General features: G+C 42.3%; 1 protein-coding gene across 3 annotated transcripts in view; it reads right to left on the bottom strand.

Annotated features, from left to right (window-relative positions):
- LOC129854478 (solute carrier family 12 member 4-like) overlaps positions 1-18431 on the bottom strand; it is a 53193-nt gene that overhangs the window by 18136 nt on the left and 16626 nt on the right. For 2 of the 3 annotated variants that reach the window (XM_055921560.1, XM_055921558.1), the window contains exons 2-8: positions 6613-6707; positions 5962-6093; positions 5182-5328; positions 3724-3778; positions 3396-3526; positions 2713-2954; positions 2149-2363 (exon numbers count right to left, since the gene is read on the bottom strand). In XM_055921560.1, coding sequence (XP_055777535.1) covers positions 2149-2363; positions 2713-2954; positions 3396-3526; positions 3724-3778; positions 5182-5328; positions 5962-6093; positions 6613-6707 — 1017 coding nt within the window. Of the gene's footprint in view, positions 1-2148; positions 2364-2712; positions 2955-3395; positions 3527-3723; positions 3779-5181; positions 5329-5961; positions 6094-6612; positions 6708-8371; positions 8530-18431 lie in introns of those variants that run through there. The other variant, XM_055921559.1, reaches the window with a different exon arrangement.

Genomic DNA, 18431 nt, shown 5'->3' with positions numbered 1-18431 from the left:
AGTAGAGGATGCCTGGTTATTCTTTAAAAGTGCTTTCCTCACCATCTAAAATAAGCATGCCCCATTCAAAAATGTAGAACCAGGAACAGATATAGCCCTTGGTTCACTCCAGACCTGACTGCCCTTGACCAGCACAAAAACATCCTGTGGCGTACTGCATTAGCATCGAATAGCCCCCGCGATATGCAACTTTTCAGGGAAGTTAGGAACCAATATATACAGGCAGTTAGGAAATCAAAGGCTAGCTTTTTCAAACAGAAATTTGCATCCTGAAGCACTAATTCCCAAAAGTTCTGGGCCACTGTAAAGTCCATGGAGAATAAGAGCACCTCCTTCCAACTGCCCACTGCACTGAGGCTAGGAAACACTGTCACCACCGATAAATCCATGAGAATTGAGAATGAGAATTTCAATAAGCATTTTTCTACGGCTGGCCTTGCTTTCCACCTGGCTACCCCTACCCCGGTCAACAGCACTGCACCCCCCACAGCAACTTGCCCAAGCCTCCCCATTTCTCTTTCCCCCAAATCCAGATAGCTGATGTTCTGAAAGAGCTGCAAAATCTGAACCCTTACAAATCAGCCGGGCTAGACAATCTAGACCCTCTCTTTCTAAAATTATCTGGCGAAATTGTTGCAACCCCTATTACTAGCCTGTTCAATCTCTCTTTCGTATCGTCTGAGATCCCCAAAGATTGGAAAGCTGCCGTGGTCATCCCTCTTCAAAGGGGGAGACACTCTAGACCCAAATTGCTACAGACCTATATCTATCCTACCCTGCCTTTCTAAGGTCTTCGAAAGCCAAGTGAACAAACAGATCACCGACCATTTCGAATCCCACCCTACCTTCTCTGCTATGCAATCTGGTTTCCGTGCTGGTCATGGGTGCACCTCAGCCACGCTCAAGGTCCTAAACGATATCATAACCGCCATCGATAAGAGACAAAACTGTGCAGCTGTATTCATCGACCTGGTCAAGGCTTTCAACTCTATGTCAATGACCACATTCTTATCGGCAGACTCAACAGCCTTGGTTTCTCTAATGATTGCCTCACCTGGTTCACCAACTACTTCTCAGACAGAGTTCAGTGTGTCAAATCGGAGGGCCTGTTGGCCGGACCTCTGGCAGTCTCTATGGCGGGTGTCACAGGGTTCAATTTTTGGGCTGACTCTTTTCTCTGTATATATCAATGATGTCGCTGTTGCTGCGGTGATTCTTTGATCCACCTCTACGCAGACGACACCATTTTGGATAGGCCCTTCTTTGGACACTGTTAACTAACCTCCAGATGAGCTTCAATACCATACAACTCTCCTTCCGTGGCCTCCAACTGCTCTTAAATGCAAGTAAAACTAAATGCATGCTCTTAAACCGATCGCTGCCCACACCTGCCTGCCCGTCCAGCATCACTAATCTGGTCGGTTCTGACTTAGAATATGTGGACAACTACAAATACCTAGGTGTCTGGTTAGACTGTAAACTCTCCTTCCAGACTCACATTAAGCATCTCCAGCTCACAGATCACTGCACCTGTACATAGCCCATCTGTAAATAGCCCATCTAACTACCTCATCCCCATACTGTATTTATTTATTTATCTTGCTCCTTTGCCCCCCAGTATCTCTACTTGCACACTCATCTTCTGCACATCTATCACTCCAGTGTTTAATTGCTATATTGTAATTATTTTGCCACTGTGGCCTATTTATTGCCTTACTTCCCTTATCTTACCTCATTTGCACACACCTTTTCTATTGTATTATTGACTGCGTGTTTGTAAATTCCATGTGTAACTGTGTTGTTGTTTGTGTCGCACTGCTTTGCTTTATCTTGGTCAGGTCGCAGTTGTAAATGAGAACTGGTTCTCAACTAGCCTACCTGGTTAAATAAAGGTAAAGCAAATAAAAATAAATAAAAGTGAATGTGGCTCTGCTGCCCCCTAGCTGGCTGGCCCCCATTGGCTATAGTAATAGGGTGTAGTTGCCCCCAGATGCTAATCTTGGGTCAGTTATACATTTCCCCCCACTAATGGTTAAGGTAAGGACTGTGGGAGGGGGAAGCTGATCTTAGATCTGTATCCTAGACCCAGGAGTGTGGTAATAGCCATATCATTACAAATATGGTCCATCCTCTGACTTTGGTCTTTACCTCTGATGATGCCGCTGGCCAGTCCTGGTATTCCCTGTATCTCTGTAACGTTGTTCTGGTTGAAGTAGTCGTCACATTGAGGACTACTCATGTTGCCAGAGCTACAGAAGTTCCTCCACAGCTGACTAGGTACAGTCACATTGCCCTCTAGAACCGTCTTACTACACACGTCAAACTGATCTCTCACCAATGTCCTGTTACCCAACATACAGATCCTGGAGAAAGAGGAATATTATTGGTTCTGATTATCAACAGAGTGATGATAACATGTCATGATAATGTGATGATATGTGTTTTCACTCTACTTTAGATCAGATATTAGCTATATTATAGCTACACTGAAAAAAATGTACAGTATGCGTACAGTAGCTAGATCTTTAGGACAAAGTTCAACAATGGAAACAATTATATCTCCCTTGACCATTCCAGCCAGCGGAACAGAAAGTGTTTTGGCTTCCGTCAGGGGCAAACTGATCATTAACACCAAATTAAATCCACATCAATTATACCATTATCCCCATTTCCTGTTCAGAAAAAGAAGTAAAAAAATCCCCAGTGCCTTACGAGAAGTCGGGCGGTTGGAAAACGGACTTAATGGCCCCGGCGTAGATGGAGACGATAGAGATGATGACACAGGCCAGGAAGAGAGAGGCCAGCTTGTTGACGTATTTCACCCCCACAAAGACCACCACGGCCATGAGGCTGAGACAGATGGTGCCGTACACCCTCATGTTGTTGAGGATGGCACTGTCGCCCCCGTGGTGGTCGCTGGCGTGGAAGATGGCCGCCTGGGGAACCAGGTATTTCTGGGAGAGGACAATGACAACAAAAGTAATTAAGGTACACTTTCTGTGAGGCACACACATTTAATACCTTATATGTGCAGTCATAATGCACTTATAATGGCTTCTACAACTCATTATACAGTAAGAGCAGAACAGAAGCCTTTCACTTTAAATGTATTTTGAGTACTCCGAATATTAACGAATATCAATCATATACTACAGTCTACAAAAGCAACATTATGTGGATCAAATGTTGGTTCAGCTAATGTTATTGGATCCCATTTTTACATGTAAGTTACTCCATCTCAATATGATTGAGTACATTGACCTATTTTACTGCGGTATATTGGTTGCATCCCAAATTGCACCCTATCCCTACATATTGCACTACTATAGGTCCTGATCAAAAGTATTGCACTAAATAGGGAATAGGGTGCCATTTGGGAGCAGATGATAACTCACCAGGAAGATCTCTATAGCTCCCAGTATGTACATGGCAGCAGCGAAGGTTGTTCCCAGGTAGAAACAGATTCCTACAGCCCCCCCAAACTCAGCACCCAGGGAACGAGAGATCATGAAGTACGCCCCTCCGGCTACAACAGAGAGCAGAACAGAGTTAACATGGATGAAACTGGTCAGAATAGACTGACGGTGGGATCATTTGTTAGTCATGTCATAAATTATATTATATTGTTAATGTCATGTTTATGTAACTGTTACAACTAAAGTGTTTTAAGTGTAAAATGTAAGTTTGGATTCTCAGTCTTCAAAGCTTGTACTGTACCCTCACCTGGGACAACACCATTTGTAGCTATGGCACTCATGGATATGGCAGTGAGCATTGTCTGTCAAACAGGAGAGAATGTGAACACCATCAAATAAGGCCAGTCAGTCTTTATGAGAAAGTTGTGGATGTTTTATGTTGTGCCCATCAACCAATACACTCTGCTCTTTATCCACATAATAAACACACTTAGCAATAGAGGCATCACTTGTCATTGGACAACTGAACAGAATTCATCAATCATATTGGAAAGGTTGAGACATAAACCACAAATATATTACATGTCCTTTGGAGTAAACAGCAGGGTGTGGAAACTGCTGTGGGTTCTATTCAGCCTGGTAATGTTAACTGGCTGACTGGCTGGTGACCCAGTTTTAACATGGGGTTTGGCAAGTGGACAAGAACAGTGTGTCAATGGCCTTCTAACATTGCCAGGCAGTGTGTGTGTGTGCATGCATGTGAGTGTGCCTGTGTGTGCATCCACAATGTGTGTAAAGTGCTGTGAAAAAGTATTTGCCCCCTTCCTGAGTTCTTATTTTTTTGCACATTTGTCACACTTAAATGTTTCAGATCATCAAACAAATGTTAATATTACACCAAGATAACCCAAGTAAACACAAAATGCAGTTTAAGTGATCATTGTATTTATTAAGGGAAAAAAGCTATCCGAACCTTCATGGCCCTATGTGACAAAGTAATTGACCCTCTTGTTAAGTCATGAATTTACTGTGGTTAATCACATTTTTTGGAAAGCTGAGTTCAATTTCACTAGCCACACCCAGACCTGATTACTGCCAGACCTGTTGAATCAAGAAATCACTTAAATAGAACCTGTCTGACAAGGTGAAGCAGGCCAAAAGATCTCAAAAAGAAAGACATCATGCCGCGATCAAAAGAAATTCAGGAACAGATGAGAAACAAAGTAATTGACATCTATCAGTCTGGAAAGGGTTATAAAGCCACTTCTAAAGCTTTGGGACTCCAGCGAACCACGGTGAGCGCCATTATCCACAAATGGAGAAAATTTGGAACAGTGGTGAACCTTCCCAGGAGTGGCCGGCCTACCAAAATTACCCCAAGAGTGCAGCGACGACTCATCCAAGAGGTCACAAAAGAACCCACAACAACATCTAAAGAACTGCAGGCATCACTTGCCTCAGACTCATTGCCAGTTATCGCAAACGCTTGATTGCAGTTGTTGCTGCTGAGGTTGGCACAACCAGTTATTAGGTTTAGGGGGCAATTACTTTTTCACATAGGACCATGAAGGTTCGGATAGCTTTTTTCCCTTAATAAATAAAATCATCCCTTAAAAACGGGATTTTGTGTTTACTTGGGTTATCTTTGTGTAATATTTAGATTTGTTTGATGATCTGAAACATTTAAGTGTGAAAATGTGCAAAAAAGAAGAACTCATGAAGGGGGTAAATACTTTTTTACAGCACTGTATGTGTGTGTACTAACACATGAGCAGCACATGAGGACAATGAGGAATGACTGGACGATGCCGGCTGTGCCCACGATCCACGTTAGGCGAAGGAACAAGATGACACCAAAGATGTTCTGTAGACAGGGCAGGTAGACTCCCATCAGGGTACCCATGTTGGGGGACTGCAGAGAGAGAGAGAGATGAAGTGAGACAAAGCGAGTGACAGAGAGAGAGCAAACAGAACAGAGAGAGAGAGAGAGATGGGTTATAATAATGAAAGAGAGAAAGAGAGACAGAGAAAAAGAGAGAGATAGAAATTAAGAAAGAGAGAGGGAAAGAAGAAAACAAAATTCACATGAATTATAATTTATATCATTACAATCTTAATCTAATATCAATCAGGAAGGGAAAAGGAACCAAACATAAATAGTGACAGAAAGAAGACAGGAAACAGATGTGAGTGATTTGGTTGTCAAGATAACTATGATAGTACTGCTGTAGTTTTCCATATTTGTTTGAGTAGTGTGTTTCAGTGTCTGTTTTTGTGTGTGTTTCTGAATATGGTATGTAGCACAGATAGACCCACAGGAAATAGCTAATTGATCAGAATTATTGATCAGGTAAGATATTGATCAACTCTCACCAGGGGGCCCACAGGGCACAGCCTGTAACAAACAGGCACCAACACAACCAAAGCACACGCATGCAAGCTCAGATCCAAACATACGCAGAGACAGAGGGGTAGAGAGAGAGAGACTAAAGCCTGTTTGAATCTCAAAAGAAGAGAAAGAGAGGTAGTTTTTGTGACTTCTGACCTTTGGGGCCTTCCTGCGTGACGTCTCTGTGTTCTCGGCCTCCTCGTGCTCCCTGGCCCCCTGGGTAATGTTGGTGTAGTTGACCAGCCGGCTGAGGAGGGACGACACCTTGGGACGGATGTCCAACTCCTCCTGCAGGACAGGGACAGCAGAACAGGGAACAGTTTGAGCTGGATTGGTACCTGATGTGTCTGTGGGGTGTAATAGCCTACAGTAAAAAGGTATTATAGTGCAGTGTAAGGAACTCAATTTGTATAGGTTGAAGGAGGAGTGGTGGTCTATCTAGTGATCGATCAATCTAGGCAGTTGAGATTAGCAAATATTGATGTTAAAAGGTGATATGTTGTGTATAATCAGGTCATGTATTAGTGAGAGCCACTTAAAATAACTGTCCAGTGAAAATATCACGTTTAAAAGTCCATATTCTGTTAACTCACACCCAAATAATGTTGTTGACTCATCCTATGCTCCTATCTGTGGCCAAATCATAATTTGGAGAACAAACACCCACCAACATTCCAACACAAAAAAGCAGTTAACATATTTAATTACACTTTTTTTGGAAGGAAAACTTTTCACTCAAATTGTAATTAATTATAGGTCATATTTCCTAGAAATCTCGAAACACTGGACGGTTCTTTAAAGTCAGACCTCAAACAAGGCCAGGTTCCTGTCATAGAAATCAGTCTTCCTGTCAGCATCTGCACTGCTGAGGAAAGGACTATCCTCCTTGTGATTTCCATGGCCTGAAAAAAGAGATAGAAGAAGATAGAAGTAGAGAAATAAAACATTTATGAAGTAGGCAAGGATAACATGTATAAAGTAGGCAAGGATAACATTTTCAACCAGTACCTTGGTAAGATAAACAGGGGTTATTATAAAGTATGAAATGTGATAATGAGAGAGTTTGTGATCAGTTCCCATCATGCATGCTGGTGCTCTATTGTAAACCAGGAGTCTGTTTGTGATCAGTTCCCATCATGCATGCCGGTGCTCTATTGTAAACCAGCAGTCTGTTTGTGATCAGTTCCCATCATGCATGCCGGTGCTCTATTGTAAACCAGCAGTCTGTTTGTGATCAGTTCCCATCATGCATGCTGGTGCTCTATTGTAAACCAGCAGTCTGTTTGTGATCAGTTCCCATCATGCATGCTGGTGCTCTATTGTAAACCAGGAGTCTGTTTGTGATCAGTTCCCATCATGCATGCTGGTGCTCTATTGTAAACCAGCAGTCTGTTTGTGATCAGTTCCCATCATGCATGCTGGTGCTCTATTGTAAACCAGCAGTCTGTTTGTGATCAGTTCCCATCATGCATGCTGGTGCTCTATTGTAAACCAGCAGTCTGTTTGTGATCAGTTCCCATCATGCATGCTGGTGCTCTATTGTAAACCAGCAGTCTGTTTGTTTTCATCTCAGCCAACACGTTGAAACATAAAAACACGAAAAATGACATTTGAGACAAATAAACTTTAGCGATATCTGTAGAGGTTACAGGAAAAGGGACGACTAATAATAACTACAGTACTATAGCCATCAAAACCATGCAACGATGCAACCCTGTCAACCACAGTATATACGGTCTATGGTGCTAACTGTGATGAATCTCCAAGTTAGTTCCCACAGTCTGCCTACAACCTACAGTATGACATCACTGTCTGTCTCAGTCTCCCACTCCCACGTTCAAAGTCATCAACCCCGGCAGCTGCTATGTGAGGTATTCTGTAACCAGAGACCTGCGTCCTACACTATTATACTGCTTTTAATGTCTTTAGCATATCAGGCACAGAGAAAAGAGGAAGGAATTCACTCAAACCCTCTATTGCAAAATGTTTCAACCCAGCATTGCTGATCAAGATTAATGTGATGTCATTAAACAAGATTGAGCAATTGAGCGACTTCTCTTGCATCACCAGCAAGCAAAGCATTCACCCAAAGATAAATTCATATCCAAACATCATCCAGGCAAAAACTAAAATCAGTCCATGTTAAATAGAGCAGAGATGACAAAAAAGTTGCTTTGTAATTTCTCACTGTTTTAAACTCTGTTCTCTGTTTCTCTTGATACATCAAGCTGAGGCAGGATATGAGCCTGGGGCTACTGGCAGTGCACACAGCATCTGTGTGATATGATAATACACGACACACAAACCAATCTATTTCTAGAAATTAGGATCCTGACCTTTGGCTCAACAGAGAGCATGACAAGTCGTCGAGTCTCTTCAAACAATATTTGGGTATAAACAATATCCAACTGGTTACAATACTAACATCCTGAGCCACAGACAATTACCCAACTGCTGTACCCTATAAGTAGGGCTGAACACAAGACAAAAAATGGTAACTTCTCTCCGGCATCTATTCTAAAACTAGACCCATGCTGGTTCTGTGGTGCCAAGGTTCTCTACTCACCTGTCTCCGGTACCACAGTGTTCAGTACCTCAGTGCTGCTGAGGGTGATCATGCTGCCACAGTGTGTGCAGAGAGCAGTGTACTGTGATCTCTGGCTCGGGACATAGTCAGGCGCCATTCAGAACACACTGTCACACAGGGCAAACTGTCACTCACTGAGGGGCTTGGGCCAGAACACACAGTGTGAGGCTGCATACACACACACACACACACACACACACACACACACACACACACACACACACACACACACACACACACACACACACACACACACACACACACACACACACACACAGGAGGGGGAGTGCACACACAGGAGCGAGTACACACAAGCAAGCACGCAGGCACAAATACATATATACTGTGGGTTGTAGAGCAGAGGCCAGAGCAAACACACAGTAAGCATATGAAGATCTTAAAGTATTTCGCAACTACATACAGTACATTGATATTACTATGGGCCATGATGGGCTTGTCATTGGATGCTGACAACACATAATGGCAACTCAAAATGATATGCTGTGAAACATTTAGAAAAAAATGGCCCACTTAATCACTAATGATGAGGGAGTCAACTCCTCGTACCATTTCTGAGATTAGATGGGAATACGTGTGTAAAGACCTAACACTCACTCACTAGTATGATGTAATTGAAAATGGGCAGGGAAAGAGACAAGATCAAATCAATTCAAATACTGTCCTCTAGTGTCAGTTTGCTGTTAGTGCCATGTGAGAACATGACAGGAAGGATGTCACTGTGTTTGTGTTTACATTGCAATGTGCATGCCATCATAGCGTCAGTTCTAAACAATGACCGAAGGATGCTGAACTTGAAAACAACATATAATCCTTTATCTCTGTCTGTACTGTTCGCTTATATGTTTCCAAATGTCTCTCTCTCTCTACCACAACACCCTCCTCATGTCGGTCTTATTAAAAGGATGGAGAGTATGGGGACGGGGTGCCGTTTGTAAAGTTGAAGGGTCCAGAGGGGGTTCTCCTGACCTGACGTTTGATGTCTAATTAAAACAGATGAAAGATTAACAGAACTGTTATGAACGACTCACAGAGAGCCCCCCTGAGTTCCACTGCGCTGAAAGAACAGCACACAGGGATTTACAACGACAGGTCCCAACAAGTCAACGAACAAAAATGCCTCTGAGCCACAAGATCAAACGACTGCCAACAAAGTGAGACAGACTACCAACCCTGCAGAGCGTCCCGCCCCTCCTGCTGTGCTGACCAGGCACCTCTGTCTGAACGCCTTGTTACTATTAGACAGCACATTACTGGCAGCACTCACTTGAGCTTTTTACCCAGTGAAATAGTATGACTACCCAAGTTTCCAAAGCTATCCAGACATATAATGAAGTTGTTTTATATGTGCTTGACTGAAGAGGTCTTTGAACTAGACTTATTACTAGAATGGTCAAAATATCCCTGGTGTAGTGAAGTTACAGGCCAACTTCCATCTGCAGAATGAATTGTGGAAGATCCTTCTTTACTCTGTTCCTAGTTCCAACCGCTTCTTTCTTTGTCTTTTTACATTTAATACAAAGCAGACTATTAGCCAAGATATGAACAAATACCATATTTGCAGATTATTTGAGGCTTTAAACACACCAGTAAAACCACCACACATTTGGTTGCCATATTTTCAATGTGGTCCCATTCAAAGAAAGGAAACAGGAACAGGCAAATCCAAATGGTTTAGTAAGCACGAGGGTGGGGCACCAATTGAGCTTGTGTCTTTTTGTGTAAAGGCCTGTGATCAGTGCTGCTGTGTGCCACCGTAAAAACAACCACTAAGACCAAAGTGTTCCTGACCTGTTACTTACCTGTCAATCAATAAACAATCAATAGAAGAGCGGTGAAGTCCACCTAATGGAAACACAGGCTGTATCTGCTTGACTATCTTCTCCCTATTAGATATGGAGTTCTCTAAAATACACTCTTCCCCCTGGATTTAAATATACAATGAACCAATACCCTAGACTAGAGTCTGCCTGACAGGGAACTATACCATAGACTAGAGTCTGCCGGACACAGAACTATACCATAGACTAGAGTCTTACTGACAAAGAACTATACCATAGACTAGAGTCTGACTGACAGGGAACTATACCATAGACTAGAGTCTGACTGACAGGGAACTATACCATAGACTAGAGTCTGATTGACACAGAACTATACCCTAGACTAGAGTGATTGACACAAACTATACCCTAGACTAGAGTCTGCCTGACACAGAACTATACCCTAGACTAGTCTGCCTGACACAGAACTATACCCTAGACTAGTCTGCCTGACACAGAACTATAACCTATACTAGTCTGACTGACACAGAACTATACCATAGACTAGTCTGACTGACACAGAACTATACCCCAGACTAGAGTCTGCCTGACACAGAACTATACCCTAGACTAGAATCTGACTGACACAGAACTATACCCTAAACTAGAGTCTGACTGACACAGAACTATACCCTAGACTAGAGTCTGACTGACACAGAACTATACCCTAGACTAGAGTCTGACTGACACAGAACTATACCCTAGACTAGAGACTGACTGACACAGAACTATACCCTAGACTAGAGTCTGCCTGACACAGAACTATACCCTAGACTAGAGTCTGCCAGACACAGAACTGTACCCTAGACTAGAGTCTGCCTGACACAGAACTATACCCTAGACTAGTCTGCCTGACACAGAACTATAACCTAGACTAGTCTGACTGACACAGAACTATACCCTAGTATAGAGTCTGCCTGACACAGAACTATACCCTAGACTAGAGTCTGACTGACACAGAACTATACCCTAGACTAGTCTGCCTGACACAAAACTATACCCTAGTCTAGTCTGACTGACACAGAACTATACCCTAGACTAGTCTGACTGACACAGAACTATACCCTAGACTAGAGTCTGCCTGACACAGAACTATACCCTAGACTAGAGTCTGACTGACACAGAACTATACCCCAGACTAGAGTCTGACTGACACAGAACTATACCCTAGTCTAGTCTGACTGACACAGAACTATACCCTAGACTAGTCTGACTGACACAGAACTATACCCTAGACTAGAGTCTGCCTGACACAGAACTATACCCTAGACTAGAGTCTGACTGACACAGAACTATACCCCAGACTAGAGTCTGCCTGACACAGAACTATACCCTAGACTAGAGTCTGCCTGACACAGAACTATACCCTAGACTAGAGTATGACTGACACAGAACTATACCTTAGACTAGAGTATGACTGACACAGAACTATCCGCTAGACTAGAGTCTGACTGACACAGAACTATACCCCAGACTAGAGTCTAACTGACACAGAACTATACCATAGACTAGAGTCTGCCTGACACAGAACTATACCCTAGTCTAGTGTCTGACTGACAGAGAACTATACCATAGACTAGAGTCTGCCTGACACAGAACTATACCCTAGTCTAGAGTCTGACTGACACAGAACTATACCATAGACTAGAGTCTGACTGACACAGAACTATACCCTAGACTAGTCTGACTGACACAGAACTATACCATAGACTAGAGTCTGCCTGACACAGAACTATACCCTAGACTAGATTCTGAATGACACAGAACTATATCCTAGTCTAGAGTCTGACTGACACAGAACTTTATCCTAGACTAGAGTCTGACTGACACAGAACTATACCCTAGACTAGTCTGACTGACACAGAACTATACCCCAGACTAGAGTCTAACTGACACAGAACTATACCATAGACTAGAGTCTGCCTGACACAGAACTATACCCTAGACTAGAGTATGACTGACACAGAACTATCCGCTAGACTAGAGTCTAACTGACACAGAACTATACCATAGACTAGAGTCTGCCTGACACAGAACTATACCCTAGACTAGAGTATGACTGACACAGAACTATCCGCTAGACTAGAGTCTGACTGACACATAACTATACCCTAGACTAGAGTCTGCCTGACACAGAACTATACCCCAGACTAGAGTCTAACTGACACAGAACTATACCATAGACTAGAGTCTGCCTGACACAGAACTATACCCTAGTCTAGTGTCTGACTGACACAGAACTATACCATAGACTAGAGTCTGCCTGACACAGAACTATACCCTAGTCTAGAGTCTGACTGACACAGAACTATATCCAGAATAGTCTGCCTGACACAGAACTATACCATAGACTAGAGTATGACTGACACAGAACTATATCCTAGTCTAGAGTCTGACTGACACAGAACTATATCCAGAATAGTCTGCCTGACACAGAACTATACCATAGACTAGAGTATGACTGACACAGAACTATACCCTAGACTAGTCTGACTGACACAGAACTATACCATAGACTAGAGTCTGCCTGACACAGAACTATACCTTAGACTAGAGTCTGACTGACACAGAACTATATCCTAGTCTAGAGTCTGACTGACACAGAACTATATCCAGAATAGTCTGCCTGACACAGAACTATACCATAGACTAGAGTCTGACTGACACATAACTATACCCTAGACTAGAGTCTAACTGACAGAGAACTATACCATAGACTAGAGTCTGCCTGACACAGAACTATACCCTAGTCTAGAGTCTGACTGACACAGAACTATACCATAGACTAGAGTCTGACTGACACAGAACTATACCATAGACTAGAGTCTGCCTGACACAGAACTATACCCTAGTCTAGAGTCTGCCTGACACAGAACTATACCATAGACTAGAGTCTGACTGACACAGAACTATACCATAGACTAGAGTCTGCCTGACACAGAACTATACCCTAGTCTAGAGTCTGCCTGACACAGAACTATACCATAGACTAGAGTCTGACTGACACATAACTATACCCTAGACTAGAGTCTAACTGACAGAGAACTATACCATAGACTAGAGTCTGCCTGACACAGAACTATACCCTAGACTAGAGTCTGATTGACACAGAACTATACCATAGACTAGAGTCTGACTGACACAGAACTATACCCTAGACTAGTCTGACTGACACAGAACTATACCATAGACTAGAGTCTGACTGACACAGAACTATACCCTAGACTAGTCTGACTGACACAGAACTATACCATAGACTAGAGTCTGCCTGACACAGAACTATACCCTAGACTAGAGTCTGATTGACACAGAACTATATCCTAGTCTAGTCTGACTGACACAGAACTATACCCTAGACTAGAGTCTGACTGACACAGAACTATATCCTAGTCTAGAGTCTGACTGACACAGAACTTTATCCTAGACTAGAGTCTGACTGACACAGAACTATACCCTAGACTAGTCTGACTGACACAGAACTATACCCTAGACTAGAGTCTGCCTGACACAGAACTATACCCTAGACTAGAGTCTGACTGACACAGAACTATACCCTAGACTAGAGTCTGACTGACACAGAACTATACCCTAGACTAGAGTCTGACTGACACAGAACTATACCCTAGACTAGAGTCTAACTGACACAGAACTATACCATAGACTAGAGTCTGCCTGACACAGAACTATACCTTAGACTAGAGTATGACTGACACAGAACTATACCCCAGACTAGAGTCTAACTGACACAGAACTATACCATAGACTAGAGTCTGCCTGACACAGAACTATACCCTAGTCTAGAGTCTGACTGACACAGAACTATATCCAGAATAGTCTGCCTGACACAGAACTATACCATAGACTAGAGTCTGACTGACACAGAACTATACCCTAGACTAGAGTCTAACTGACAGAGAACTATACCATAGACTAGAGTGCCTGACACAGAACTATACCCTAGTCTAGAGTCTGACTGACACAGAACTATACTCTAGACTAGTCTGACTGACACAGAACTATACCATAGACTAGAGTATGACTGACACAGAACTATACCTTAGACTAGAGTCTGACTGACACAGAACTATACCTTAGACTAGAGTATGACTGACACAGAACTATCCGCTAGACTAGAGTCTGACTGACACAGAACTATACCATAGACTAGAGTCTGACTGACACAGAACTATACCCTAGTCTAGAGTCTGACTGACACAGAACTATACCATAGACTAGAGTATGACTGACACAGAACTATACCCTAGACTAGAGTCTGACTGACACAGAACTATCCGCTAGACTAGAGTCTGACTGACACAGAACTATACCCTAGTCTAGAGTCTGACTGACACAGAACTATACTCTAGACTAGTCTGACTGACACAGAACTATACCATAGACTAGAGTATGACTGACACAGAACTATACCTTAGACTAGAGTATGACTGACACAGAACTATACCATAGACTAGAGTCTGACTGACACAGAACTATATCCAGAATAGTCTGCCTGACACAGAACTATACCCTAGACTAGAGTATGACTGACACAGAACTATACCCTAGACTAGAGTCTGACTGACACAGAACTATACCCTAGACTAGAGTATGACTGACACAGAACTATACCCTAGACTAGAGTCTGACTGACACAGAACTATACCCTAGACTAGAGTATGACTGACACAGAACTATACCATAGACTAGAGTCTGACTGACACAGAACTATACCCTAGACTAGAGTCTGACTGACACAGAACTATACCCTAGACTAGAGTCTAACTGGCACAGAACTATACCATAGACTAGAGTCTGCCTGACACAGAACTATACCTTAGACTAGAGTCTAACTGACACAGAACTATACCATAGACTAGAGTCTGCCTGACACAGAACTATACCCTAGTCTAGTGTCTGACTGACACAGAACTATACCATAGACTAGAGTCTGACTGACACAGAACTATAACCTAGACTAGAGTCTAACTGACAGAGAACTATACCATAGACTAGAGTCTGCCTGACACAGAACTATACCCTAGTATAGAGTCTGACTGACACAGAACTATACCATAGACTAGAGTCTGACTGACACAGAACTATACCCTAGACTAGTCTGACTGACACAGAACTATACCATAGACTAGAGTCTGCCTGACACAGAACTATACCCTAGACTGGAGTCTGATTGACACAGAACTATATCCTAGTCTAGAGTCTGACTGACACAGAACTTTATCCTAGACTAGAGTCTGACTGACACAGAACTATACCCAGACTAGTCTGCCTGACACAGAACTATTCCCATGACTAGAGTCTGACTGACACAGAACTATACCCATGACTAGAGTCTGACTGACACAGAACCAGTGTCCACACCCATGCAACCTTGTTGGTCCCAGACAACGGTCAGAATCTTCTCATCTCTAAGAAAGGCACAGTGAGCGTCAGCATCAAAAGAACCCGATAGATGTTCTGGACCCAGATTCACAGAACACTTCTAACACAAAAACTTAAGAAGCTTCTTAATAAAGAAAAAAAGTTCATAAGACAATTCGTAAGAGCAATTCCTTAACAATATCTCAAGATTTCATTTTTTTCTTACAGACTTCCCAAATATCTTCTTGCAAACTTCTTAACAATCTTCTTAAGATGATTGCCACTAGGCAACCAATCTAGCTAGTAATGACAATCCTCCTAGCATATTTCAAACTGAGATTACTGTTCTAAAACATGTTCTTCGGTTGAAAACAACCAATACTGAGAGTTTCATATGAAGTTTGTAAATTAATTAAACATTCTCAATTGCTTTCATTAGCTTAATCTCTCACTGCCCTAAATTTAAGACAAGGGTTTAGGTATCTTGGAATGAAAAATGTTTCCAAGAAGAAATCCAAGAACATTATTTTCAAGAATGAAATTTCTTCGCAACTTTCTTCTTAGGAAGAAACTTGAGAACATTTCCAATAACTTTATTGAGGAATAGACATTAAGTATAACTTAAGGAAAAAATGGCATTTCTTCTTAATAAGGTTGAATCTGGGCTCTAGACTCTGGAGTTGTGACTTTTCAGTGGCTAACCATTTATATAACCAATAATGCAAAAGAAAGCAAGAAAACTTCAACATGTCAGCAATCACCAAAGCTGCTTATCCATGAAAAACACTTTGTCACCCTATTAGCTCATTCGGTATGAAAGCCTCTTTGCTAAACTTCTCCTTAAATGAACATTTAAGACTTTATTAAGCAGCGGAGAAGTCATGCAGCTTAGACCTCTCTATGGCTCTACCTCGTGTGGTTAGCTGGCAGAGATGCTATTCTGATTAGTGCTGTTCAAAGGCAATGTGTGTGTGTGAGAGAGAAAGTGTACATGTTTTCCTACATTATCAGGATCACAATGTTCTGACAACTCCCCAGAATGTTCTGACAAGGTAGGAAAACAAGATAAAAAAAATGTTCAAATGCAATTTTAGGCTTAAGGGTTAGGTTTAGGGGTAAAGGTTAGGGTTAGGGTTAGGTTAAGGGTAAGAGTTAATAGGATTTTGAATGGGAATAAAATAGTCCCTGAAAATTCACGAAAACAAGACTGTGTGCGCGTGCATGCAAGCACAGATTAAAATGCACGCGAGATAGAATGCCTAAACGTGAGTGTGTGTATGTGAGTGAGCATTTGGGTGTGTGTAAGAACACTAGTCAGCTAGCTACAGTAGCTGTCAACACTGGTTAGACTCTCAACGGACAGCAGGGTCCACAACAGAGATGCTGCTAGTCTGCTACTGTACCAACCAACACTAAGGTGGCTACACAACTATACCAGAGCCTTAGGCAGTTAACTTACATTTGATTTGATACTGTAATAGTGTGTATTGTATGATAACTTGGTGTTAGTTTGTCTAGCTCATTTGAACTGATCCATGATCTGCTTGTATACAGCCTCGTTATTGTTTTGATTGTGTTACTACTTCCTTTTCTATTTACAAAATATTTGTCTACACCTATAGTCTACACCTGCTGTATTCGGCACATGTGACCAATAAACTTTGATTTGACTTGTCCTTACACATTTATAAAGGACGGTAAAGTGCTCAACTAAGTCATTGTGAATATATACTTCATATTTCATAGTTAGAAATGTGTCTACTTAGTCACTGTCTGGACCGTGTTAATAATCATACAAACAACAATGACTGACTGATAAGATGTTAGATTGTGTTTAATGACACTGGAGAAAAGAAGAGGAAGAAGAATTTGTGGATCCAGTTCTGTTTGATATATTGTTTATCAGATGAACTTAATCAGATGAACTGTTTCCTTACCACTAATGGGGAAATGAAGTTGAGATTCATTTTAAAACTAAAAGTTGCACATGCTTATCAGCGGGTTGGTTATACATTTCAAAGCACAGCCATCCAGTCTCTGTAGCTCTTTCAAGTACGCTATAGGCCACTCTTTCTCTCAAATCACATCAAATCAAACTTTATTTGTCACATGCGCCGAATACAACAAGTGTAGACTTTACCATGAAATGCTAACTGACAAACCCTTAACCAACAGTGCAGTTCAAGAAAAGTTAAGAAAATATTTACCAAGTAGACTAAAATAAAAAGTAATACTAAAAAGTAACACAATAAGAATAATGAGGTTATATACAGGGGGCACCAGTACCGAGTCAGTGTGCGGGGGTACAGGTTAGTTGAGGTAATTTGTACATGTAGGTGGGGGTGAAGTGACTATGCATAGATAATAATCAGCGAGTAGCAGCAGTGTACAAAAGGGAGGGTGGGGGGTCAATGTAAATTGTCCCGTGGTGATTTTATGAATTGTTCAGCAGTCTTATGGCTTGGGGGTAGAAGCTGTTGAGGAGCCTTTTGGTCCTAGACTTGGCGCTCCGGTACCGCTTGCCGTGCGGTAGCAGAGAAAACAGTCTAAAACTTGGTTGACTGGAGTCTCTGACAATTTTATGGGCTTTCCTCAGACGCCGCCTATTGTATAGGTGGAGCTGGGGACCCATGCCAAATCTTTTCAGTCTCCTGAGGGGGAAAAGGTGTTGTCCTGCCCTCTTCACAACTGTCTTGGTGTGTTTGGACCATGATAGTTCGTTGGTGATGTGGACACCAAGGAACTTGAAACTCTCACCCGCTCCACTACAGCCTGTTCGGCACGCCTTTTCCTGTAGTCCACGATCAGCTCCTTTGTCTTGC

Source organism: Salvelinus fontinalis, chromosome 4 (genome assembly GCF_029448725.1).
Source record: "Salvelinus fontinalis isolate EN_2023a chromosome 4, ASM2944872v1, whole genome shotgun sequence".
In the NCBI taxonomy this organism is placed as follows: Eukaryota; Metazoa; Chordata; class Actinopteri; order Salmoniformes; family Salmonidae; genus Salvelinus; species Salvelinus fontinalis.
Note: the sequence above shows the minus strand (reverse complement) of the source record. Positions and strands in the feature narration are given on the sequence as shown.